A 25330-nucleotide genomic window follows, 5' to 3' on the forward strand; every position below is an offset into this window, starting at 1 on the left:
TCTAAATTGCAGACGAGTGGTGGAATAGCACAATGTGCTGCTTCACTTGTTGATCGTTCTTACAGTCAAACTACAACAACACCACATTAACTACACTCTATAGCTACTACTGGGTATAAATGTGTAAAACATACTCAGTCATTGAGTTGCAGCTTCGTGAAATGTAGGCCACCTGGAACGCGTCCCCATTCTATGGTACTGTAGTTGGATGACGTGATAACTATACGGAAGTTGTAAACATGGAGGTCCTCACCGCAGACGGCGTGTCTGCACCTCTGCCTGGAAGATGTGCTTTTTACGTGGAAAAGAAAAAACGATACTGCAAAATGATAGTTGGAAGTGGAAAAGCATATTGTGGGGAACATGCTAATGCGGTAAGTAGAGCAGGACACCACCACACTGTTTGACACAACTGTCAAAATATTCCCAGCCACGGCTAGCCCCATAAACTACCCCCCGACCGTGGGGGATTGGTGTAGGTTACTGTTATGGCAACTGAAGATAGCTGACTAAACTCCACGGTGAATGATTAACTCCACCAACGGAGTGATGCAGAGACCAAGCTAAGTGGAATTAATCTCCGACTACATCGATTCGACCATAGACTAACAAAATATGGATGAATCAAATGCCGCGTTCATGTGCCAGTCGGAACTAGGGACCTCAAATGTTAGATGCAGCACGTGGATTAACTACAACCAATTAGCAAGTCTGAATTTCCGAGTTTCCTAGTTCCGACTAGAACGTGAACTAGACTTTTAAAAAACTTGGATGAAGCCATCACCCCATTGTTTCGAATGAGAATGCTCAGTGGCACATTTGATTATCAGGAAGTCATTTCAGCATGTCACCATCTTACTACATGGAGGAGTTTTTGGAAACGTTGCATGTACAGTTTGAGTTACTCTAGGACAAGTTTCCTCAACTGGTGTTCTGCAGTCCGAATTTGGCATGCAGGAGGTTTTTATTTGTCCCCACAACTTTTCTAAGCATAAAATACTAAAAACACCAGGAAATCAGGTTCAAGTGATTTTCATTTAGGAAATATATTCCCAAGTATTTACACACAGAGAGAAACGTGTTTGTATACAAATGTAAGCATGTTTTGAAATGATCTATATGGGATTCTTGCGGTCAAATTGCAATTTACAAATGATTTGTAGTTATGTTCCGGCCCGACCATCGAGTCATGGGGAAAAAACGGTCTGTGGCTGAACCTAGTTGATGATCCCTGCTCTAGGAAGTGTTGTTGCAGGCTAGCTCAGTGCTGCCACCTCGCATGGAGTAACTCAAGTTGAATGCTGACCAAGGTACTGCAGGCTGGCATGAGCGACAAAATTATCTTTATAACATTGTCTGTGTAGGATGTTAAAGTAATTGGTTCAAATTAGGGATGCACTATATATCGGTGAAGATATCGGAATCAGCCGATATTAGCTAAAAATGCCAGCGTCGGTATCCGCCCGATGTCTAGTATAACGCCGATGTGCATACCTATATGACGTAATGACGCCACGTAAAATGTTGTATTACATGTGCAATAGCGTCACTGCTATGAGCTTCACGACATACTATGGAACACCGTTTGGGTCTTGGCGTGTCAAAAAAGACACACGTCAAATAACACTATTTGTGTTAATGTTGTGTGTTCTCAATTTGCACATGCAAGCCAAGCTCCACCACTACTATCAGTAGTACTGTCAAAGCTGTACAAAAAGGTCTGCAAACAAGCCACGAACCCTGCTGCCCAAAGCTAATGTTATAAGCAGCCAGCTAGCTTCAACTGGCTAGTGAGGCTCGACTGGACCAGGTTATATGTTGTGAAGCTAGCCACAATAAGGATTAGGCACAATAGTGGCATTTGTGATTTGCCTTCAAAGTAAAAGTAACCCTTTGAAAGTGATGCCCACAGAAGACAACTGGGAAGAGTTTACGCAAATATTAGCATTGTAGCTCTTATCACAGAACTGTGACTGTGAAATCACCTCCCCAGTCAGCCAATTGTGTATTGACATTCATATTTCACTGTACAGCTTTACCTAAGGATTGGGGATCAATGAAATGGGGTATCAGTCTACTCAATACCCAATATATTTTTTCCCAAAGTCGTCCTCAGAGTTATCAGACTCCAAAACATCCATGCAGTATTGTTTTTCCTCTGGAATACTGTTCAATACACATAGGTTGACAATAAATGTGGCTCAATTCAGTTGTTTCAGTCCCGCAACAAGTGCTACGACACTAATGTTTTCTGGGTGTCACTAAGTAGACTGATACCCCATGTCATTGATCCACAATCCATAGCTAAGGCTGTACAGTGAAATAAGTATGCCCCCGATGCAATTATAAAGTATAATACATCCAGTGTGATTTCAACAGATTTTTGTCAAATTAACAAATTGTTGTCTTTTGACTTGATATAACATTCCAACCTCATTTTGCATGATCTATTCAATTATGGCATACTTCTACAATTTGTATTCATTTGCATCACTGTCAATTACATATTTTATTTTGAAGGCTAACTGCAAAGTCCACTACTGTGGCTAATTCCTATTGTGGCTAGCTCCACATAGATTGGTCCGACCACCATTAATCAAATAAGAACTGTCTTATAAATTAGGGTTAATTTAGATGACACCTAGCTATATAGTTAATTTGATTTGATTTGATAGTTACAGTTGAAGTCGGAAGATTACATACACTTAGGTTGGAGTCATTTAAAACTTGTTTTTCAAACACTCCACAAATTTCTTGTTAACTATAGTTTTTGCAAGTCGGTTAGGATATCTACTTTGTGCTTGACACAAGTAATTTTTCCAACAATTGTTTACAGACAGATTATTTTACTGTATCACAATTCCAGTGGGTCAGAAATTTACATACAGCAAGTTGACTGTGCCTTTAAACAGCTTGGAAAATTCCAGAAAATGATGTCATGGCTTTAGAAGCTTCTGATAGGTGAATTGACATCATTTAAAAAAAAAATTTAAAAAATATAAAAAAAACTTTATTTGTCACATGTAGCGAAATGCTTGTGCTTCTAGTTCCGACAATGCAGTAATAACCAACGAGTAATCTAACCTAACAATTCCAAAATTACTACCTTATACACACAAGTGTAAAGAGATAAAGAATATGTACATAAAGATATATGAATGAGTGATGGTACAGAACGGCATAGGCAAGATGCAGTAGATGGTATCGAGTGCAGTATATACATATAAGATGAATAATGTAGGTTATGTAAACATTATATTAAGTAGCATTGTTTAAAGTGGCTAGTGATATATATTTTACATTTTACATTTAAGTCATTTAGCAGACGCTCTTATCCAGAGCGACTTACAAATTGGTGAATTCACCTTCTGACATCCAGTGGATGGTACCCTACTATAACATTACAGTACCCTACTATAACATTACAGTACCCTACTATAACATTACGGTGCCATAATATAACATTACAGTGCCATAATATAACATTACAGAGCCATAATATAACATTACAGAGCCATCTCCATGAGGCCATTGATCTTTAATACGTGCATATACTGTTTCTGAAAGTTATCCATTTAATAACAATTTCACTTACACTTGTTTTCTATAAATTGATGGAGAAGACAGGATTTCCCTGATCCCGCACTTCCAATCACCAAGAATTTAAAAAGGAAATCATATGTTTCTGTCATTTCCATTGATGGATTCAAGGTCTTCGAGTGCTGAAATGTGAATAAATAACTTATTGGCGTTTCAAAAATTGCCACAAATCCCGTTTAATCAGAAGGATTCATCCACATAAATTGTTTTGCCATCCAAGACAGACGTACGTCATGACGACATTTTACATCAATTTCCATCAATTCCCATTATTATAGTGGCTGGAGTTGAGTCAGTGTGTTGGCAGCAGCCACTCAATGTTAGTGGTGGCTGTTTAACAGTCTGATGGCCTTGAGATAGAAGCTGTTTTTCAGTCTCTTGGTCCCAGCTTTGATGCACCTGTACTGACCTCGCCTTCTGGATGATAGCGGGGTGAACAGGCAGTGGCTCGGGTGGTTGTTGTCCTTGATGATCTTTATGGCCTTCCTGTGACTTCGGGTGGTGTAGGTGTCCTGGAGGGCAGGTAGTTTGCCCCCGGTGATGCGTTGTGCAGACCTCACTACCCTTTTTTAATGCGAGTATAGTACCTTTTTTTTTATGACCGGCCTGATGGAAATGGGAAAGAAATTTGAACTTTCCAAATGTCTACAAAACAAAATATGCTAGACAAGGTATCTTTTTGTCTGTAAAATTAATTATGCGAGAAATGTTGGTGGAAATGCTTTTATTTGCAAATATGAATATAATAACATATCAAAGTACACTTGGAGTCACGTGATGACTTGTGGTCCTCCTACAACTCGTCTGGAAAGCATGCTGTTTATTAGGATACAGATTAAATAAATTATGATGACCTGACAGGGTAGTGAAAGTGCAAGGTGATGAGCTTGATTCTCCTTTCTATTAAATATGCAGGGTTTTATTCAGGTGACGTGATCATTGATACTAGGCTGCCGTTTGACAAATAAAAATATTCTTGCTCTTTTGTCCATAATAATCTCATGATATAGGCTATAGATGCGCTCTAGCCAACCGCTCAATACTCTGAATTCTTTTGGCTATAGACAATTTTTATAACAAACATTTTTGTGAGAAAACCATCAGTAGCGTTGAAAATGCGATGGAAACCCATTTTAACTTGTATTTTATATTCGGTACATGGAATTTAACTGCAAAAGCTATTTTTATGTGCATTACGTCATCACGCAGAGCCTTTTCTCTGCACGTTTGTACATTTGATGGAAACCTATCTAATATGTTTTTATGCAGAATTTTGACTATACACATGAAAATCTGTTGCCAATTGGACGAAAACCTAGCTAGTAGGAGTGATATACGTTTCATATTGCAACTTCTCCTCTTGTGCTGTGTTTAGGAAAAGGACTGTGAGAAAAAAAGAATACCATGTCCTCTGGATCCAAAACAGTAAGTTGGCACTTGGGAGAGACAAAATCCTGAATTTTAAAAAGGTAAATTGTACAATTTCAGGAGAACCTCTAAATCTATGATTTCATCTGTCTTTGTAGCACTGTATTCGAAGATCTTTTAGCAAAACATCTGAAGAAGTGCAACTCCAGAGAGAAACCCAAACCTGTAAGTTGAATAGACACTGAACAAAAATATAAACGCAACATGTAAAGTGTTGGTTTCATGAGCTGAAATAAACGATCCCAGAAATTTTTCCAACTCACAAAAAGCTTATGTCTCTCAGATTTTGTGCACAAATCCATTAGTGAGCATTTCTCCTTTGCCAAGATAATCCATCCACCTGACAGGTGTGGCATATCAAGTAGCTGATTAAACAGCATAATCATTACACAGGTGTACCTTGTGCTGGGGACAAAAGGCTACTAAAACATGTAGTTTTGTCACACAACACAATGCCACAGATGTCTCAAGTTTTGAAGTAGGGTGTAATTGACTGCAGGAATGTCCACCAGAGCTGTTGCCAGAGAATTTCATGTTTATTTCCCTGCCATAAGCCGCCTCCGACGTTGTTTTAGAGAATTTGTCAGTTGTGAGGCCAACCTGCCTCACAACCGTAACCACGCCAGCCCTAGACCTCCAACATCCGGCTTCTTCACTTGCAGGATTTTCTCAGATGAATTTCTGCACAATTTGTCAGAAACCGTCTCAGGGAATCTCATCTGCGTGCTTGTTGTCCTCACCAGAGTTTTGACCTGACTCGAGTCTGACGTCGTAAACGCTTTTAGTGGGCAAATGCTCACCTTCGATGGCCACTGGTACACTCGAGAAGTGTGCTGTTCATGGATGAATCCCAGTTTCAACTGTACCGGGCAGATGGCGTCGTGTGAGCGAGCTGTTTGCTGATATCAGTGTTGTGAACAGAGTGCCCCATGTTGGTGGTGAGGTTATGGTATGGGCAGGCATAAGCTACGGACAACGAACACAATTGCATTTTATCGATGGCAATTTGAATGCACAGATACCGTGACGAGATCCTGAGGCCCATAGTCGTGCCATTCATCAGCCGCCATCACCTCATGTTTCAGCTTGAAAATGCACGGCCTTATGTCGCAAGGAAAAGTACACATTTTCATGGAAGTTGAAAATGGCCGTTCTTCCATGGCCTGCATACTTACCAGATATGTCACCCATTGAGCATGTTTGGGATGCTCTGGGTCAACGTGTACGGCAGCACGTTCCAGTTCCCTCCCATATCCAGCAACTTCACGCAGCAATTGAAGAGGAGTGGGACAACATTCCACAGGCCACAACCAACAGCCTGATCAACTCTATGCAAAGAAGATATGTTAAGCTGCATGAGGTGGTCACACTAGATACTGACTGGTTTTCTGATCCATAACCCTACTTTTTTTTAAGGTATCTGACCAACAGATGCATATCTGTATTCCCCATTTGTTCAGTGTAATTATGAGAATACATACCCAGGTATTTCAAATACATTGGCCTAAATGTCCCTTCTATTAGCCTAAATTGATTAATCTTTCTTTCTCCTATGCAAATGTAGCTGTTCTATGTGCAAGATATTAATGCTGGACCAGCGATTGTTGAGGACACCCCCAAAGATGAGGTAATATCAGACGCATTTACATTGACATGAAAGGCCATTCAACATTTTGCTAGTGTTGGAAGCTTAGCTGATTTCAGCATTGAGTCACTAAAGTGACATTATATACGAGAAACTGGGTGTATGTATTATGAACAGAACCTTAGAAAGATGCTGACATTACCTACAATAGAGAGACACCATGATTAAGGCCATACTTACATGATTCACTTTTATTTAGGTACCTTTATCAGATCGCAGCAAAGCAGAGTTGAACCTGCTCATAAAAAAACTGAAGACTGCCGTCAAAGGTAAGCAATACCTACAGCATTCACTGACATGCTGAACATGATTAATCCAATGTGGTGCTTAATGTATGAGCCCCCAATGTTTCTGCAGGGTTCAAATGCAAGCATGAAGAAAATATACAATCTCACCCTGCTCTCCATGAAGCTTTGAATGATCCAAAGAATGGGGACTCTGCATTCAAACACCTGAAGCAACAGGTACTTTAATTTAATCTCACATGATTTGCATTTATTTATATACATTATCTTTCAATATAAATTAATGTATGATTCGCCTGTTTTAAAAGGCGTCCCTTTTAGGAAACATGGAGGATTTGCACCTGCTTGGACCTAACAGGTGTTTTGTTGAGTTTGGTGCAGGGAAAGGCAAGCTTTCCCACTGGATCCATGTCGCTCTGAAAGCCTATGACGACATCCATTTCCTGCTTGTGGAAAGATCAAGCGCTCGTTTTAAAGTATAACACCACCTGTTAAAACATAGCTTATCTTTCAAGTGATTTATTTGGCTGTGCACACATCTTCACTGTTAGGTAATTGTCCCCCCAATTTATTCTCATTCAGGTAGATGGCAAACACCAGAATTCTGATACCAAATTTGAAAGACTACAAGTGGATATTCAGCACCTTGATTTGCGTAAGTAACTAAATTTAAAAGACACATTTTAATTTTAATAATATTCATTCACATAAAACAGTCAATCAGTTATCATGTAAAATACGTCATCACATACAGGCACCCTACCCTGTTAGTGTTTTCTGGAGGTGAAGTGGATTATACTTTTCAACACAGTGAAAGAGATGCCACACCCTCTAAAGATTTACCTGACGAGATCACCCTTCAAACACAAGTTGGCACTGACAAATTGCCTGAAAAGCACACTTATATATTATGAAGATTAGAAGGATTTGTACAGCCAAGTACATAGTTGATTTAAGAATTGAACAAAGCATTAGCAGGCACGTTGAGCTTTTCTGAAACCTTTTCCTGTTATTTGCCTTTTAGGTAAAGTTCCTCTCCTCCAAGAAAAGGGACTTCCAGTGGTTGGAGTGGGAAAACACTTGTGTGGCGCAGCAACAGGTAAGACCAGGCACTACATCTCTGAGTACTAGGTCTCACCAGGGGGGAAAGATCTTGTACTGGAATCTTGAATGGTTTTGAATTTTGAGAGGCAACATAGAAGTGGTTCCAAAAATAATAGTTATTGATTAATGTGTCTTTGAGTCACTCCTTGCTCACTAACCTCCACCACACTGAATAGACCTTGCTCTTCAATGCCTACTGGGCAGCTCAGAGACTGCACCCCATGGGATCAAAGATCAGCCACCCAGCAAGCGCTCAAAGCTCCAGCAGCAGCCTGGAGAGTCTACAGGACCGGAGATTCAGCCCATTCCCAGGGTGGCAGGGGAGACAGCTGCCGGCCAGGAGCTGAGGGTGGGTGGAGTGGCCATCGCCTTGTGCTGCCACCACCGCTGTGACTGGAGGCATTATGTAGGCAAGGAGTTCTTCAAGGAGAAAGGACTAGGTGCCTCTGAGTTCGCTGCCTTCCTGCGCATGTCAAGTTGGGCGACCTGTGGCTCGAGACAAGCAAGACAGACCTCTCCACCACAATGTCAAACTGACCAAACATTTGAGGAAGAGGAGCACGAGGCGACAGAAGAGGCTGAACTAGACAGCTTGGAAGGGTGAGTATTGTCATTGAGCTGTAGAGACATACATTTCACCCATGTTGCATAGTCATTGTAACATAGACTGAAGACCTGTCGTCACATTGTGTCCAACATAAACCTCAATTGCTTCATATTTTTTCTTCTTCTGTACTATTAGAGTGTTGAATGCTGAGGACCGTGAACACATAGGACGCCTGTGCAAGCTGCTGATTGACCAGGGCAGGGTTCACTTCCTGCAGCAGAAGGGATTTGACTCCCGCCTACTCTACTACACCAGCTCAGATGTTTCTCTAGAAAACGTGTTGCTGACTGCACTTCCCGCCTCGCGGTGAAAATAAATCCCATTGACAGTTCAACGTGCGCGGTGCACGGGCAGCACAACTCTCTATTTTGAGCAGTGCTATTTATCTTGATACTTTTCCTCTCTTTTTTTAAGCCCAAGAAAGCAAGAAACCTGTTTGCAGTTACAGAAAACATTACACTGGTAACAGAAGAAAACAGACTGTTAACAAGGCAAAAAGCTCAGGACATAGCAGACAAGACTATGGTTGGAGTCAATTCCATTTAAAGTTTAGTCATTTAATTTTTGTAAATTTATTTTTAAAATGTACAGGAAATTAAGTGGATTTGACCCCAATGTTGGACAAGTTAGATTTCCCAAAAAGAGAAAGAAATGCTCAAAAGGACATGCTTGACAAGACCAGGCAGTCACCACACTGAAGACGAGACGCTGTCCACAACAGACAAGGCAGGAACCGACAGAGGCCAACATGAATGACTGCTACAGTAGGTCACAGTAACGGTGCAGATTCTGCTACAGCTTCAAGGGTCACATTTAGTTCTGAGGTGTAGTTTGACTCAGGTGCTGAAACAGACATTTGAAAAGGACAGTATCATTAAAGAGCAATTCCGGGGGTCTACAAAAATGCAAATACCTTTTGGCACGATTTGTTCCAGGAACAATTAGTAATATCCCTCATAAATATTCATAGTAGTCAGCAAATGACAACGTGTCTTTGGAAGCTAGCTTGTGAGTCAAACTGCACTAGATGGCACCGTACAGAACGTAACGTTAGGTGGATGAGTTGAGGACTTCTCACCTCTTGGGACTGGGAGTGGTACCATTAGCTTGTTTGCCTACTTTGTTTTTCTGCGTGAATTAAACTTGAATAAACTTTTCAATAATATGTCAGTTTACCCTGCTATTAGTCAACAGATCACCATACAGTTCAAGTACATATTTGTTGGTACATACGATTTACACGATGCATATTTAGCATGGCGTTAACTCTTTTCCGTGCCTCCTGGCAGTAGACGCGCATGAAATCTCGGCCAAACATCTCTCTGTCATCCTCTTCTTCATCCTCAGATTTATTCGGGGCAGCAGGCAGCTCCACTTCGTATGTCAGAGGGTTGTCTCTGAAATTCACAAACCTGCAAGTATAGCGAACATGATGAATGAAGATTCATTTGTTTTGATATAAAATACATTGGTGGAAATCTTTTGCTAGTTTTAATATGAATATAAAGCTTTTGGAAATACAATTAATGACTCCTGGCTTACGTATTTGTTTACCCGCTTTTATTAGGTTAATTGTTGTCGATCTGGGCCAATACATTTGTTTGTCTACAGTCCACTAATCCCCAAAACAACCAATAGCTCCCACCCCTAGACATGGCACTCACTTGAGGTTGTTCATGTCCTCCATCATTGAGGGAATGTCATGTAGCTTATTGTTGCTAAGCACCAGCGTGTCCAGGCTTCGCATGTAACAGATGTTGTCAGGCAGGAACTCCAATTCGTTCCTCTGCAGCCACATAGTATGCAGCTTCTCCATTCTGGACAGGGCAAGCACATATGTATGTGGTTTTTTTCTCTTGTGTATTTTTATCAATATGCTGTGCTTGGATATATGGTTATGGTAGATGTGTGTAAGCCTACCTGTGGATGTCATGTGGTAAGCTCTGCAGCCGATTTCCACCCATATCCAACCATTCCAGGGCAGGCAGACTCACCACACTCTCTGGAATCTCTGTGAACTGGTTCATGGAGAGATCCAAGTGGCAAAGCTTCTTCAGGTTGCTAATCTGAGGACAACAGAATGGGAAATTAGCACAGTGAGGGACAAGCACATGAATCATCATGTACCTAGAAGGTTCCAATGAAGGAATATTTGTGAAAATGGCACGTTTCTATGTTTTGTAGTAAAAAATATTGAGAAAGAAAGCGTTTCCAATGACATCAACAAATTAGTAGGCAATGCCTACTCACAACTGGTCAAAATCACTCGATGCACACCGATGATGTCATTGAAAATACTTAAATTCCTATATCCTTTTTATTTACAAAAAATAAAAAAGCAACATTTTCACATTTGTTGATGGTGGGGTGGTGCTGGAGAGAATGAATATGAAGTTGAAAAATGGTTTAGTTTCCCTTTAACGGTAAACCAACAATCATGCCATGTTGGTTGGGTACCTCTGAAGGCAGCTCGTCAAGGTCCCTGTTCATTGCCAGCTCCAGTTTCTCCAGGTTCTCACAACAGCCCAGTTCTTCTGGAACACTTTGCACTCTATTGTAGCTCACCAGCAGCTCCCTTAGCCTGGTCAGTTTACCTAGAGAGGGAAAGCCACACAGTAGGTAATGTGTTCTGACATGAAGCACAAGTCATCACCACTGGGCACACATCAATTCAAAGTCTATTCCATGTTGGTTCAACATACTTTCAATGAAATTACGTGGACACTACGTTGATTCAACCAGTGTTCGCCCAGTGGGCAGCGCCTGTGATACATTCATTGAGGGGATGTTACATGTAACTGGTTTACTGACCAATCTCTTTTGGGATCTCTGTGATGGCATTTCGGGACAGGTCAAGAACAAGCAGATTCTCAAAGCTGGAAACGAAGCGGGGGATTGTCTGTAGTCCAACCCTGTGAAGCTGCCACTCCATGAGTTGAGGAAAGTGAACCAAGGCTCGAGGCAAAGTCTGTCAAAGAAGAGTATTCAACATAAAAAAGGTTATCTGGTCCTATGCTTGTCAATTTTCCCCAAAAGTAGAGTTTGTCATCAAAATAGAACAGCAAGTGTTTTTACACAATCATACGGCATAGAGTTAAGATGCCGGAAGGTACCTTCCATTCTTCTTTCTCTATCCTTAAAATGACACGTCCTTCCTCTGTCACCACCTTCTCTTTCAGCTTGGCCAATATAATCCGATCTTCCCAGTTATGTCTCACCCTTTGGTATAGATGTAGAGCAATACGTCATAGACAGGTCCAAGTTATCTCAGTGGGTTTGGTCTCATTCACTTTCAATTAAGCCTATTGGCTTACCCATGGGTATTAAATATTCAATAAAATGATGAAGGATAAATATCACTCACCTACCTACACCGGCCCTTTGTTCTTGTTGCTTCTGCAGATCTTGTTTCGTTTTCTTAATTCTAGTCTCCCAAAGGGACTTGATAGAGCTGACGGAGCCACTGCACACTGCCACCCCGGTCATGGTGACCCTACACCAACTGTTCAAACAGCTCCCAAAAAATTCTAAACTCAAAACAGGACTGGAGTCTGGTTGATCACTGCTTCCCTTAATTAGCTGGACAGAGCTAGACAAGGACAGATGCAGGAAATTCTCTGCTCAGATGTATTCACTGCAGAAGGAAACTCACTCATAATGATGATTGATAACATAAGATTATGTAGCCTGTTTTTTATTTGGATCTTCATTCATCTTCCGTATCACGAGGAGATTTACTCTTTCACATAATTGACCAAAATGATGAAATACATCTGTCACACCAAATAGACTGTAAAGTTCAAGGAAGCAACAACACAATGCGAGTTCAAAACCGATTGGAGCACAGCTGTAGTAGTCCTGTAAGAAATGGTAAAATAGTACTTTCTAGATTGGACAAATTTGCTTCAAGAAGACCCTTGTAATACATTCCTCACAAATCTCTTCAGTGTATTCCATTGTGTTGATGGAATAACTTCTTTGCTTTGAAAATCTTGTAACAGAGTAGCAATAGACCTCGTCCCATGTCTGTCAGTGGTGATGAAACGTGACCCAAGAGGAGGTCTAATTTTAGTCAGGGGTAGAACACTGAAAATAGTGTTGGTGGTCACATGCTAAACTTGGCACATGGACTTCTGTCTCCCCTGACAACACATACCTTCAGGAGACGGTAGAAAGAATAGAGTGAAATAGTTTGGTGGAAAACCTTCAATGTCCATGCAACATGTTTGTCCTCTGTTTAACAGGGAGTGAAATAAGAGTAATTCTGTATCAGCTCCATTTGTTTCAAAATCCGAAGGACAGACTAAAAGATTGAGCAATGGTCAATGGAAAGATGGTTACATTTTAAATAGACTGTAGGCCTATGTGATCTATAGACCTTTTAATAGCCATAAATAAATACTGGAAATGTTCAACCTGTACTTCTCTCCCATGCTTTACTTTCAGGTTTGGTGACAACTTTTTAGTTCCTATAGATAAGGGCAGTCAAACTCATTCCAAGGAGGGCCTAGTGCAAGGTTCGGACCAAATTTGCACCCCCCCTCCCCCAATTTTTTTTTTTTTTTTAATTATTGTTGGACAAAAAATACTCTTAAAAACACCAGCAAAATTGTTATTTTAATTTTGAAATACTGTTCCAAATGATTCCCAACATAGAGATATGTGCTCGTATACAAATCTAAGCAAGGTTACACATTATGTTTCAGTCACATTGTATGTTTGGGCTTCTTGTGGTAAATTTGCAGGATTACAAATTATTAGCAATTCTGTTCAAGAACAAAATTGTCCCACAGCTGTATCAATAATGAACAAAAAAATTAACGCAACATGTCAAATGTTGGTCCCATGTTTCATGAGCTACACTAAAAGATTCCAGAAATGTTCCATATGCACAAAAAGCTAATTTCTTTCAAATGTTGTGTACAAATTTGTTTACATCCCTGTTAGTGAGCATTTCTCCTTCGCCAAGATAATCCATCCAGTTGACAGGTGTGGTATATCAAGAAGCTGATTAAACAGCATGATCATTACACAGGTGCACTTTGTGCAGGGGACAATAAAAAGGCACTCCAAAATGTGCAGTTTTGTTACACAGCACAATGCCACAGATGTCTCAAGTTTTGAGGGAGCGCGCAATTAGCATGCTGACTGCAGGAATGTCCACTAGAGCTGTTGCCAGAGCATTTTTTAAATTTCTCTACCATAAGCCATCTCCATCATTTTAGAGAATTTGGCTGTACGTCCCAACCAGCGTCACAACTGCAGACCACGTGTAACCACGCCAGCCCAGGACCTTCACATCTCTCTTCTTCAACTGCAGGATCGTCTTGAGGAGGAGGGGGTATTTCGGTCTGTAATGAAGCCCTTTTGTTGAGATAAACTCATTCTTATTGGCTGGGCCTGGCTCCCCTATGCCCTCCCAGGCCCACACCTTTGCCCAGTCGTGTGATATCCATAGATGCATTTATTGAAATTGACAGATTTCCTTACGTACTGTAACTCTGTAAAACCGTTGAAATTGTTGCATTTATATTTTTGTTTAGTATAGTTGATCCCTGTCCTAGTGTCTGCTGTTTTTTTCCTTTCAATGAAAACCTAGGGCTCTGTTCAATCTGTATTGATGAAACGTTACAGAAACTAAGGTCATTTCCAAATTGAGCTGACATACATAGCTGTAGATCGATTAAGAGAACCCGAAAACCCTATGCCCTTCGTGGAATGAGTTTGACACGTGATATAGATAAATGAAAGGCTTTATTTTTTACAAAATAATGAGCTTCACGAGTCTTGGGGAACATATAATGCACAACACAAGAATAAAGCAAATCTTTACACATTAAATGTATTTAAACTTGTTTTCAGGATTCACACTATCAGAAAGAACAGTGGTTGTCGAGTCAGTCTGGCATTTCTCCTGTCCCTTCAAACAATACAATCTCCCTTAAGTACAGAGAGATCACAGTACACATTCCCCAAAATCCTACACTGTGTTCACTTCCAACCATAACTTTATACTTTCTTTTTTAAAGCAATACATTATCTGACAGCAATAAAAGCAGACTAACAGATAAATTGACCAAACTAACAATTATGGAGCTATTGTAGGAGCCTTATGTCCACTCATAGCAGATGTGTACACTCACAAGTGCGTATTGTGCAATGATGCTTTTCAAGGGGAATCATTAAATCACACACTCTTGAAAAGAGCTTTCTCGTGTTGCTGAGGGAATGTGTGGGGCCATAAAAATTTTTTAAAAGGCCTTGCACCTTTAAGGTTATTCCCTGGTTTCGGCACCAATACCCTTAAAGGTGCAGGGCCTTTTTTTTACAGAGCCATACAGTATTTCAGAAATAGAGTAGGTTTACTAAAGGTCTGTATTCCAACATTCAGCAAAAAGCGCTACTGTTCCTAACCATCCTATGTCAGTAAGGCAACCGGAAGAGAGAAATAAAACTAAGGCAACACACAAAGATAAAACAGCCTGCAACTAGATATTAGTTTCACAATGTTGAGTAGTAGGTAACTTGTAGTGTCTGTGGCATGTGCAGCCATTCATATTCTGAGGAAGAAAGGTTTTGGAAGGCCAAGGAGGCGGGAGCAGTATGGGGACCAGCAACACCCAGTCAATGTGACTACCCAGAGAGTCAGAGTACAGTAGACCATTTTCACATAATCATGGTGACTGGTTTTGCGTCACAGAGCTGCATCCAGAGGAGGCCGTCCAGGGTGCCGCAGGCTCATTTTAGGTCCAGGACCATTGATGCTGGGTTCTCCAGGTAGTCCCTCCACAGGTTCGAGAACCGCGCCATTGTGGCTCCGTCGATGATCCGGTGGTCTGCCGACCAGCTGACATTCATGATGTGAGCTTTCACCACCTCGTCCCTTGAGTTAAACCTCGGCAGGACCTGAAAGGGGCATGAACATGTCAGGAGACTATTATTCATAAAGCAATCAAGACATACATAACCACCAAATAAATATAATGTAACAAGTACAGAGAGAGTCCTGAGGCTCAGTCAGGCATCTGTATCGTGTCTGCACCTCCCAGTCAGCCAGACACGTGCCCACTGAGCTAAGAACCAACACTCAGCTCCCATTATCAGCCGAGTTCCGTACCCCTGTGCTTCTCACCATAGCCATCATGGACAACATAGAGTTGAAGTTCGATACTCTTAGGTTGGAGTCATTAAAACTCGTTTTTCAACCACTCCACAAATTTCTTATTAAACTATAGTTTTGGTAAGTCGGTTAGGACATCTACTTTGTGCATGACAAGTAATTTTTCCAACAATTGTTAACACAGATTATTTCCCTTATAATAGCCAGTGGGTCAGAAGTTAACAAACACTAAGTTGACTGTGTCTTTAAACAGCTTGGAAAAGTCCAGAAAATGTCATGGCTTTAGAAGCTTCTGATCGGCTAATTGACGTAATTTGAGTCATTTGAAGGTGTACCTGTGGATGTATTTCAAGGCCTATCTTCAAACTCAGTGCCTCTTTGCTTGACATCATAGTAAAAATCAAAAGAAATCAGCGAAGACCTCAGCCAAGAAAAAGTTGTAGACCTCCACAAGTCTGGTTCATCCTTGGGAGCAATTTCATCTGTACAAACAATAGTACGCAAGTATAACCATGGGACCACACAGCCGTCACACTGCTCAGGAAGGAGACGCATTCTGTCTCCTAGAGATGAACGTACTTTGGTGCGAAAAGTGCAAATCAATCCCAGAACAACAGCAAAGGACCTTGTGAAGATGCTGGAAGAAACAGGTACAAAAGTATCTATAGCCACGGTAAAACGAGTCCTATATCAACATAACCTGAAAGGCCGCTCAGCAAGGAAGAAGCCACAGCTCCAAAACCACCATTAAAAAGCCAGACTATACGGTTTGCAACTGCACATGGGGACAAAGATCGTACTTTTTGAAGAAATGTCCTCTGGTCTGATGAAACAAAAATAGAACTGTTTGGCCATAATGACCATCATTATGTTTGGAGGAAAAAGGGGGAGGCTTGCAAGCAGAAGAACATCATCCCAACCGTGAAGCACGGGGGTGGCAGCATCATTTTGTGGGGGTGCTTTTCTGCAGGAGGGACTGGTGCATTTCACAAAATAGATGGCATCATGAGGGAAAATTGTGTGGATGTATTGAAGCAACATCTCAAGACATCAGTCAGGAAGTTGAAGCTTGGTCGCAAATGGGTCTTCCAAATGAACAATGACCCCAAGCATACTTCCAAAGTTGTGGCAAAATGGCTTAAGCACAACAAAGTCAAGGTATTGGAGTGGTCATCACAAAGCCTCAATCCCATAGAAGATTTGTGGGCAGAACTGAAAAAGCGTGTGCGAGCAAGGAGGCCGACAAACCTTACTCAGTTACACCAGCTCTGTCAGGAGGAATGGGCCAAAATTCACCCAACTTATTGTGGGAAGTTTGTGGAAGGCTACCCGGAACATTTGATCCAAGTTAAACAATTAAAAGGCAATGCTACCAAATACTAATTGAGTATGTAAACTTCTGAGCCACTGGGAATGTGATTAAAGAAATAAAAGCTGAAATAAATAATTCGCTCTGCTATTATTCTGACATTTCACATTCTTAAAATAAAGTGGTGATCCTAACTGACCTAAAACAGGGAATTTTTACTGGGATTAAATGTCAGGAATTGTGGACCACCGAGTTTAAATGTATTTGGTTGGCTAAGGTGTATGTGAACTTCCAACTTCAACTGTAGCTGATAAAGTCATTTAGGATTCACAAACCTGGATCTTTCCCAGAGCGCCAATCGCCACCTCAGGAGGCAAAATCACTGGCTTTGCATACGTGCCTCCAATCTGATTCAAGGGAATACACAGATACATGACATGTAAATACTGAACAAGCCACCCATGCAAGCACAGGAAACAAATAATGCAGTAGCTAGCAGTCAATTACTATTCAAGTAAGCATTACTAGATGAATACCACAAAGCCCAACCAGTTTGATTTATCAGTATTACTTATCAAGCGCATCCTCCCAGCTTTAGCATTAGTTTCTCCCAAGGCCCCCAAACCCCACCCCCTCTCACCGAGCCGATGTTGGAGAGGGTGAAGGTGCCTCCTGTGAGATCGGACGTGCCCAGCTGGCCCGTGGCGCCCAGAGTCTGCATGCGGTTGAGCTCCACGGCAATCTCAAACACACTCAGCATCTGCACATTCTTCACATTGGGTACCAGCAGACCCCGGCTCGTGTCCATGGCCAGGCCAATGTTGTGGGACACCTGGTTGGAGGAGACAAAAAAGAAGCTGACCCAGTTTGGGTTCTCAATCTTTTCGGGGGGGGGGGTCTGAGAAGTTTAAACACTCTTCATGTTCATGTTAATGATTCCTTCTATTTCTACCGTCCAGAATTGTGCTCGCCGTGATCAAGCACAAATATACCATTTATTTGAATATTTTGATGCATCATTATCTATAATAACACTGCAATATCTAGAGCTGGGGGACCTTCCGGCAGCCTTACCTTGTAGGTGATGTTCTGAACAGCCTCGTCCACCGAGACGTTGAGGATGGGGAAACGGAGTAGGCCCAGAGAAGCAGCCTGCTCAAACAGACAAGATATTTATCACCATCACAGCAAACAGACTATTTCTCCAAATCCTCCAACATAGTCATTTTGGTATGGTATGGGGCGGCAGCTAGTCTAGTGGTTAGAGCGTTGGACTAGTAACCGGAAGGTTGCAAGATTGAATCCCTGAGCTGACAAGGTAAAAATCTGTCGTTCTGCCCCCGAACAGGCAGTTAACCCACTGTTCCTAGGCCATCATTGAAAATAAGAATTTGTTCTTAACGGACTTGCCTAGTTACATAAACTTTTAAAATGGCATGATGCATCCCACTGCATCATGAGACTTATGACACCTGTTGCAGTGAGGTTGCTCTCCAGTCATAACAGAAGCCATTTAATGTGTCATAACAATAATATATAATTTGGCATGGGTAGGCATAAACTGCATAAACTGTTATAGTGCCACCTTGCCACCTCACTATAACACTATATTTGGCATGATTGTTATGACATTGAAATGTGTTATAAGCTCATGTCAGTTTATGACCACCCATGCCAAATGACATATTATTATTATTATTATGACAAATTAAATGGCTTCTGGTGTTAAAAGTTTATTTAACTAGGCAAGTTGGTTAAGAACAAATTCTTATTTTCAATGACGACCTAGGAACAGTGGGTTAACTGCCTTGTTCATGGGCAGTTTGACACCCAAATGTCACCTCACAACATCATTATATTATGTCAGGAGTCAAAGTTCACCTTGATGAAGAAGGGCATGTAGCTGAGCTTGACACCACGAGCCTCTGACAGGCCCTTCAGCTCCTTGCGCAGCTGTACCAGCCTGGTCAGGTTCACCTCATCACAGTACCCAAAGTGGGGAATTTTCAAGGCGGCAGTCATGGTCTTTACCATCGCTTTGTGGAAACCTGGTCGTTCCAAAGAATACAATGGGAAAAAGGGATCACCCATAGTGATTATTATCTGAATCAGAGATGTATCCCAGAAAGCAAATACATTTATTGGAAGCATTAACCATCTCTGTAAAACTGCCTCTACCTTTCAGGGGCTCAGTGCTGTCCGTGCCCGAGAAGACAGGCCTGGAGATTGCAGGGAGCGGAACACTTGGTGGGAACTTCGCCTTGGGCTTGACACCCGAAGAGGGGGCGGATGCTGTGGGAAGTGGAGGCTGAATCTCGTGGAATGGGGTCAGGGGTAAGATGGCCCCTGTCTGTTTGGCCAGGAAGTTGAGGATGTCCTCTTTGAGGATCCGTCCGTCTCTCCCCGTTCCGACCACTTCACTCAGCTTTATCTGAGAAGGAGTAATGAGACAGACAGGTGAACATGAGGTAAAGGAATAATGGGGAGTGGCAATGAGGTAAAAGGACAGACAGGTGGACATTAGTGTGGTGGGGGTCGATACACTTACATATCACAATGTTATTTATTTGTTTTATATATATTTTTACTGTAGATAGCTGTAGTTGGCGCTAGTCGGCTGCACCTGCGCCAAAACAGCGGTATTTTCCTACCTATAACTTGTGGTCGATCTTCTTTTTAAACAGTGAGACACCATGTTTTCAGCACTTATTTTCCTGACTGATCAAAACTCATTTTCTCATGGTCTCTTGTCTCTCTGTAGTAGAACATATAGTGAGCAATATGTTTGGAACATCATATTGCAATACATATCAGCACCATGGTATTGTGATAAAATCATATGGTCCCTGGAAATTCCCAGCCCTAGTGGACATCCACAAAATTCCTGCACACCCATTAGCTCTCTAGGATGAGCATTGGTACCACTGGTTAAAGGGGCAGTGTGCTGCTATACTTTGTGTTGACAGTATGTGTATGTTTGAATAACTCACATTGTTCTCCATAGCTAAACGACGGACTGCAGGTGTGGCCTGGGTCTTGTGTCCCTTGATTTCCTGGTGTGTGTGCTCATCGTGTGACATTGCCGGGGTCTCCACAACATCCTCCTCATGGGCCACCTCTGAAAGATCGACCACAAAGGCACCATCACCACCAACCAATGGGAGTCAATGTTGTTTTCGGACTTCCAGATATTCTGTTGTTTCTACATTTGTATTTTTATGATGAACGGTAATATAAAAAGGTAAAGGAAATGGCTTCAAGGTTTCCAGTTTAAACTGTTCTGAAAATGTTCACTGTCAGCGACTTCATACATAAGAAGTTGGGAGATTCCCATTACTCTAGTGTTGGTGCCCTACCTACCTGGACCGGACTCTGTCTCGATATCCACCAGTGCTGTGCCCACTAAGGCTGTAGCATCCACCTCATAGTAGAGCTTTTTAATGACACCGTCATAGCGACTTGTGATGGTAACAGATGCCTTGTCACTCTGTACCTCACAGATGCTGTCAAACTGAGACACCTTGTCTCCCTCCTTTACATACCTATGGGAAGAGAAAGAGACATTGAACCCTAACAAAATATGTATCTTGGAGCAGCAAAGCCCTATAATAATTGAACTTGTGTGCCTTTAGTGGCAACTCTTATAAAAACCCAATTCATAAAAAGTGGTGCTCACATCGGTGTACCATATTTTGAAAACATACCATTCCTTCACCGTCACCTCCATGATGCCCTCACCAATATCTGAAAGTTTGAATGGCAGAATTGGTCCTGGTGTGACTGTAAAAAGAACAAGTGATCATTACAACAACATTAATTCTTTAGCCTATAACTTCCACATAGCCTTATGTCTATGACATCTGTTGTAATAGAACTGAATTATTTTAAATAAAATATTTTTAACATAATTTGAACCTGTAAGATTGATTGTTTACAGCCTGTGTACACTGTCAACAGCGTTCTTCCTTATTGGGCTAGTTCGCTTTGATTGGTACAATGCCCAGGTGGTTGGCGATTTAATTTAAGGACCAAGGAAATGGTCTAAAAAAGCAAACCCACCCCCCAGCACCGGGCCCTGCAAAAAGAACACGCCTCAGTTGGAATATACTATTAGTGCAGAAGCCTACTCACCATAACTTGTGCGAAAAAACCTAGTGCTGCACAGCTGAGGGATGAAGACAGAGTGGGGATGGAGGGTGTAGTCTGGTCGGCCAGTTTGGACCCTAGAGCAGCAACGCTTGTGCCGGTGTTCCAAAATCTGGGATGATAAACATTGACAATAAAGAGATCCATGTTATTACCATTAATTTGATGGGGGTGGACACTGCGGGAGCTCGCTACTTCTATACACAGCATATTTAGGTATTATATAGCATGACTGTTGGGTAGCTATCAAAAGTTAACTAGATGCAAAGCAAGTTAAGTTATTTATTATCTAACCAATCTAACATCAAACAAAGTTAAATCGTCAATCCCAAAGTGTTGTAGCCATTCATGGCTAAATTGTTTATCAAAGTTACTTTAGCTAACGTTAACAGGAAACTTGTTGAAAAGACATTGTAACCATTGGCATTCATGTTCAATTCTGTCATCACACACAACGTCAAGAGTTTGAGTCAATTTGTTGGCTAGCTACATATTTTGGCTAGTAGTAGCGAGCAGATCGCATTTTCTGTCAATACAAAGCAATGTCGAAACATTTAATTTCAATCCCACCGTAGTGTAGACTAGTTAACTAACGTTAGCCATTCAACTCGGTAGCTTGTTTGCTAGCAGCAGATAACGTCTCTAGATTGAGGTATAGTGACAGGTTTTCTAAACGTATGATACTTGTGCATCATCAACTATTTATGCAAAGCTTTCAGGTGGGGATTAACATTTGGAACAACTCAAACAAACATACCAAGCGTCTCATAAACGTGACTGAGCCTCTTGTAAATGCCGCCATCTTTGTTCCGTTCGGATCTGACGGAAAATGCACACCCCTTTCAATGGCCAATCGGAGATCAGTCACAAATAGGGCAGCGTGAAGGGATTGTCCACTCCTAAATAGAAAACAAGTTCGTTTTGACTGGACTAGTGGTCCACTAGTATATTCTGGACTGCTCGTCCAGTCAAAATAACTAAATTGATGTTCCACTTACCTTGGCTGTTTGATTCACTAAGAAAGTTCCTTAACACTTTATTTGAGGGGATGTTGATAATACATTCATTATCCATAACACATACGCAGTACAACCAAATATATTTTTAACTAACCCAAAATAGTTCATATGTGTCGTTTACAGTGGGAGCATATTAATCATAGCGGGCAGAACAAGCATGGAGGTGGGAAAAGCCAAGCAAGAGATAGCGACATCCCATTGGCGCGTTGTAGCATATATTTGCATATTTCAATAGGGGAACGCCTCCCTCGTGAATTGCTCGTCAAGTCTATAAAACTAAGTGCACTGTGATTTTAACATATTCTAGTTTAAGGAACATAAATGTATTTACTGGGCGAAGTAACCCGTGACTGGACTGCCTCTCACTACCATAGTTGGGAGTGAGAAAAAGTTCTAAACGGATGCTTCAGCCAAAGAGTTTTACAACTAAACCAAGATAGACCCCAGCCTATTGTTTTCAATGGGAATAAAGAGTCATAGCGGGCAGAAAAAGCAATGATGTGGGCAGATTCAAGCACAAGCTAGCGAGATCCTATTGGCGCGTTCCAACATAAAACTGCAAATTTCCGTTAGGGAACACATATTATGTGAAGTGTGCCTGTGCAGAAACTACATTCGCATTTGCATTCCTTCTAAACAACGCGATTTTTAAAAGTTTTGCAAACGGTAAAGTCTACAAAAAACTTAGTCCACTCTGTTCATAACAGATTTTAGTTTTGGGATAAGAAAACTGTTTTTTTTTAATAAAAATGTTTCATCGACGAGAAAATGTGCCGAATATCGGCCAAAATCCATCTCGTTCCATCTCACACTTTGGGTTAGTTATATAAAAATATTTGCCTTGTGTCTGTGTGACAACATTACTTGAAGCGTTGTTAATGGGGTTAATAGTGATGGGCCAGTAATTGAAGTTTGCTGGTTTGAGTCCCTGAGCCGACTATGTGATTAGGTAAACCGACTAGGTGTAAAATCTGTTGATGTGCCTTTGAGTAAGGCACTTACCCCTTATTGGTCCAGGAAGTAGCTCTGCTCATGAGTGTCTGCTAAATTACTAAAATATTAAATGTATTAGCAAATTCATAACACATACGCAGTACAACTTTACTTGAGGGGATGTTAATGTAACAGATGTCATTGTACTTCGTAATTCTCTTGTGTTGTATTTTTAAAGAAAGGACTGTCCAGTCAGCGATCAAGGTTTATTGGTGTTTATTCTGACAATAGACACAAGGAAGCACATTAGATGTGCAGGACAACAGTATGTTAATGGCTGTAGATTTGTGATTCGTTGCTTGTCAGTCAGTATCAGACTAGGTTTTTTGTAATCAAACATCAAAACAATGACAAAAATAGTACAAAATACAATCAGTCAGTACCTGACGATAGATAGAGGAAGCGGAAGCAAATTAGATTTGCAGGACAGTATATTGATGGCTGTAGATTCGTGTTGTGTCTTTTGGCATGGAAATGCAGTGCCTTCAGAAAGTATTCACACCCCTTGACTTTTTCCACATTTTGTTGTGTTACACCCTGAATTTAAAATGGATTCAATCAAGATGTTGTGTCCCTGATATATGAACAATACCTCATACTGTCAATGTGGAATTTTGTTTTTAGAATTTTGTACAAATTAATAAAAAATTAAAATCGGAAATGTCTTGAATTAATAAGAATTCAACCTCTTTGTTATAGCAAGCCTATATTTAAAAAAAAATGTGCTTAACAAGTCAAATTATAAGTTGCATGGAATCACTCTGTGTGCAATGATAGTGGTTAACATGATTTTTGAATGACTACCCCACCTCTGTACCACACACATACATTTATCTGTAAGGTCCCTCAGTCAAGAAGTGAATTTCAAGCACAGATTCAACCACAAAGACCAGGGAGGTTTTCCAATGCATCGCAAAGGGCACCTATTGTGAGATGGGTGAAAACAAAAGAAGCAGACACTCAATATCCCTTTGAGCATGGTGAAGTTATCAATTACGCTTTGGATGGTGTATCAATACACACAGTCACTACGAGATGCAGGCGTCCTTCCTAACTCAATTGCCAGAGAGGAAGGAAACCACTCAGGGATTTAACCATGAAGCCAATGGGGATTTTAAAACAGTAACAGATTAATGGCTATGATATAAGAAAACTGAGGATGGATTAACAACATCGTAGTTACTCCACGAAACTAAATGACAGAGTAAAAAGAAAGAAGCCCGCACAGTATAAAAATATTCCAAAACATGCATTTTGTTTGCAATAAGGCACTGAAATAATACTGCAAAAAATGTGGCAAATAAATTAATTTATGTTTGGGGCTAATCCAACACAACACATCACTGAGTACCAGTCTTCATATTTTAAAGCATGGTGGTGGCTGAATCATGTTATGGGTATGCTTGTCATTGGCAAGGACAAGGGAGTTATTTAGGATAAAGCAAACATAATAGCAATCCCAGGAAAAATCCTTGAAGAATAACTGGTTCAGTCTGCTTTCCAACAGAAACTGGGAGACAAATTCACCATTCAGCAGGACCTAAAATGCCAAATATACACTGGGGTTGCTTACCAAAATTGACATTGAATGTTCCTGAGTGGCTTAGTTAAAGTTTTTACTTAAATCGATGGCATGAAAATGGCTATCTAGCAATGATCAACAACCAACTTGACAGCGCTTGAAGAACTTTTAAAAGAATAACGGCCAAATATTGTACAATCCAGGTATGCAAAGCTTTTACCCAAGAGAGACTTACCCAAAAACACTCACAGTTGTAATTTTCTGCCAATGATGATTCTAACATGTATTGACTCAGGGGGTTGAATACTTATCTAATCAAGTATAATAGTATATAGTATACTTTTTATTCCACTTAAGACATTACAGAGTATTGTGTGTGGATCATTGACCCTTCGTGGTTGAGAGAATGCCAAGAGGGTGCAAGGCTGTCATCAAGGCAAGAATATAAAATATAAAATGTATTTTGATTTGTTTAATACTTTTTTGGTTACTACTTGATTCCATATGTGTTATTTTGTAGTTTTGATGTCTTCACTATTATTCTACAATGTAGAAAATAGTTAACATAAATAGTAGTTTTGACTGGTACTGT

At 40.9% G+C, this 25330-nt stretch overlaps 3 protein-coding genes and 1 non-coding gene across 4 annotated transcripts; 1 reads left to right on the forward strand and 3 right to left on the reverse strand.

The window, feature by feature from the left end:
* The first annotated feature begins 231 nt into the window (after window positions 1–231).
* Window positions 232–9794, forward strand: trmt13 (tRNA methyltransferase 13 homolog). Its single transcript, XM_064952434.1, has 11 exons — window positions 232–374; window positions 4976–5025; window positions 5127–5193; window positions 6593–6655; window positions 6873–6942; window positions 7031–7137; window positions 7227–7394; window positions 7501–7573; window positions 7943–8017; window positions 8199–8622; window positions 8765–9794. Exons 1-11 carry the CDS (start codon window positions 240–242, stop codon window positions 8937–8939), a joined length of 1407 nt encoding a protein of 468 aa, XP_064808506.1. The 5' UTR covers window positions 232–239; the 3' UTR covers window positions 8940–9794.
* lrrc39 (leucine rich repeat containing 39) lies at window positions 9399–12812 on the reverse strand. Its single transcript, XM_064952435.1, has 8 exons — window positions 11994–12812; window positions 11743–11848; window positions 11441–11597; window positions 11087–11223; window positions 10550–10695; window positions 10294–10446; window positions 9863–10041; window positions 9399–9472 (listed from the first exon to the last, which is right to left on the reverse strand). The coding sequence occupies exons 1-8, from the start codon at window positions 12113–12115 to the stop codon at window positions 9399–9401; spliced, it is 1074 nt and encodes a 357-aa protein (XP_064808507.1). The 5' UTR covers window positions 12116–12812.
* Window positions 12813–14364: 1552 nt separating this feature from the next.
* Window positions 14365–22093, reverse strand: LOC135524690 (lipoamide acyltransferase component of branched-chain alpha-keto acid dehydrogenase complex, mitochondrial-like). Its single transcript, XM_064952436.1, has 11 exons — window positions 21962–22093; window positions 21190–21316; window positions 20763–20838; window positions 20419–20600; window positions 20049–20176; window positions 19237–19489; window positions 18940–19106; window positions 18133–18210; window positions 17699–17890; window positions 17394–17465; window positions 14365–15535 (listed from the first exon to the last, which is right to left on the reverse strand). The coding sequence occupies exons 1-11, from the start codon at window positions 22004–22006 to the stop codon at window positions 15368–15370; spliced, it is 1488 nt and encodes a 495-aa protein (XP_064808508.1). The 5' UTR covers window positions 22007–22093; the 3' UTR covers window positions 14365–15367.
* LOC135525395 (small nucleolar RNA SNORD94) lies at window positions 15638–15770 on the reverse strand. Its single transcript, XR_010453162.1, has one exon. It is a non-coding gene; the product is annotated as a small nucleolar RNA SNORD94 (small nucleolar RNA).
* Window positions 22094–25330: the final 3237 nt, after the last annotated feature.

Source organism: Oncorhynchus masou, chromosome 31 (assembly GCF_036934945.1).
Source record: "Oncorhynchus masou masou isolate Uvic2021 chromosome 31, UVic_Omas_1.1, whole genome shotgun sequence".
NCBI classification, from domain to species: Eukaryota; Metazoa; Chordata; class Actinopteri; order Salmoniformes; family Salmonidae; genus Oncorhynchus; species Oncorhynchus masou.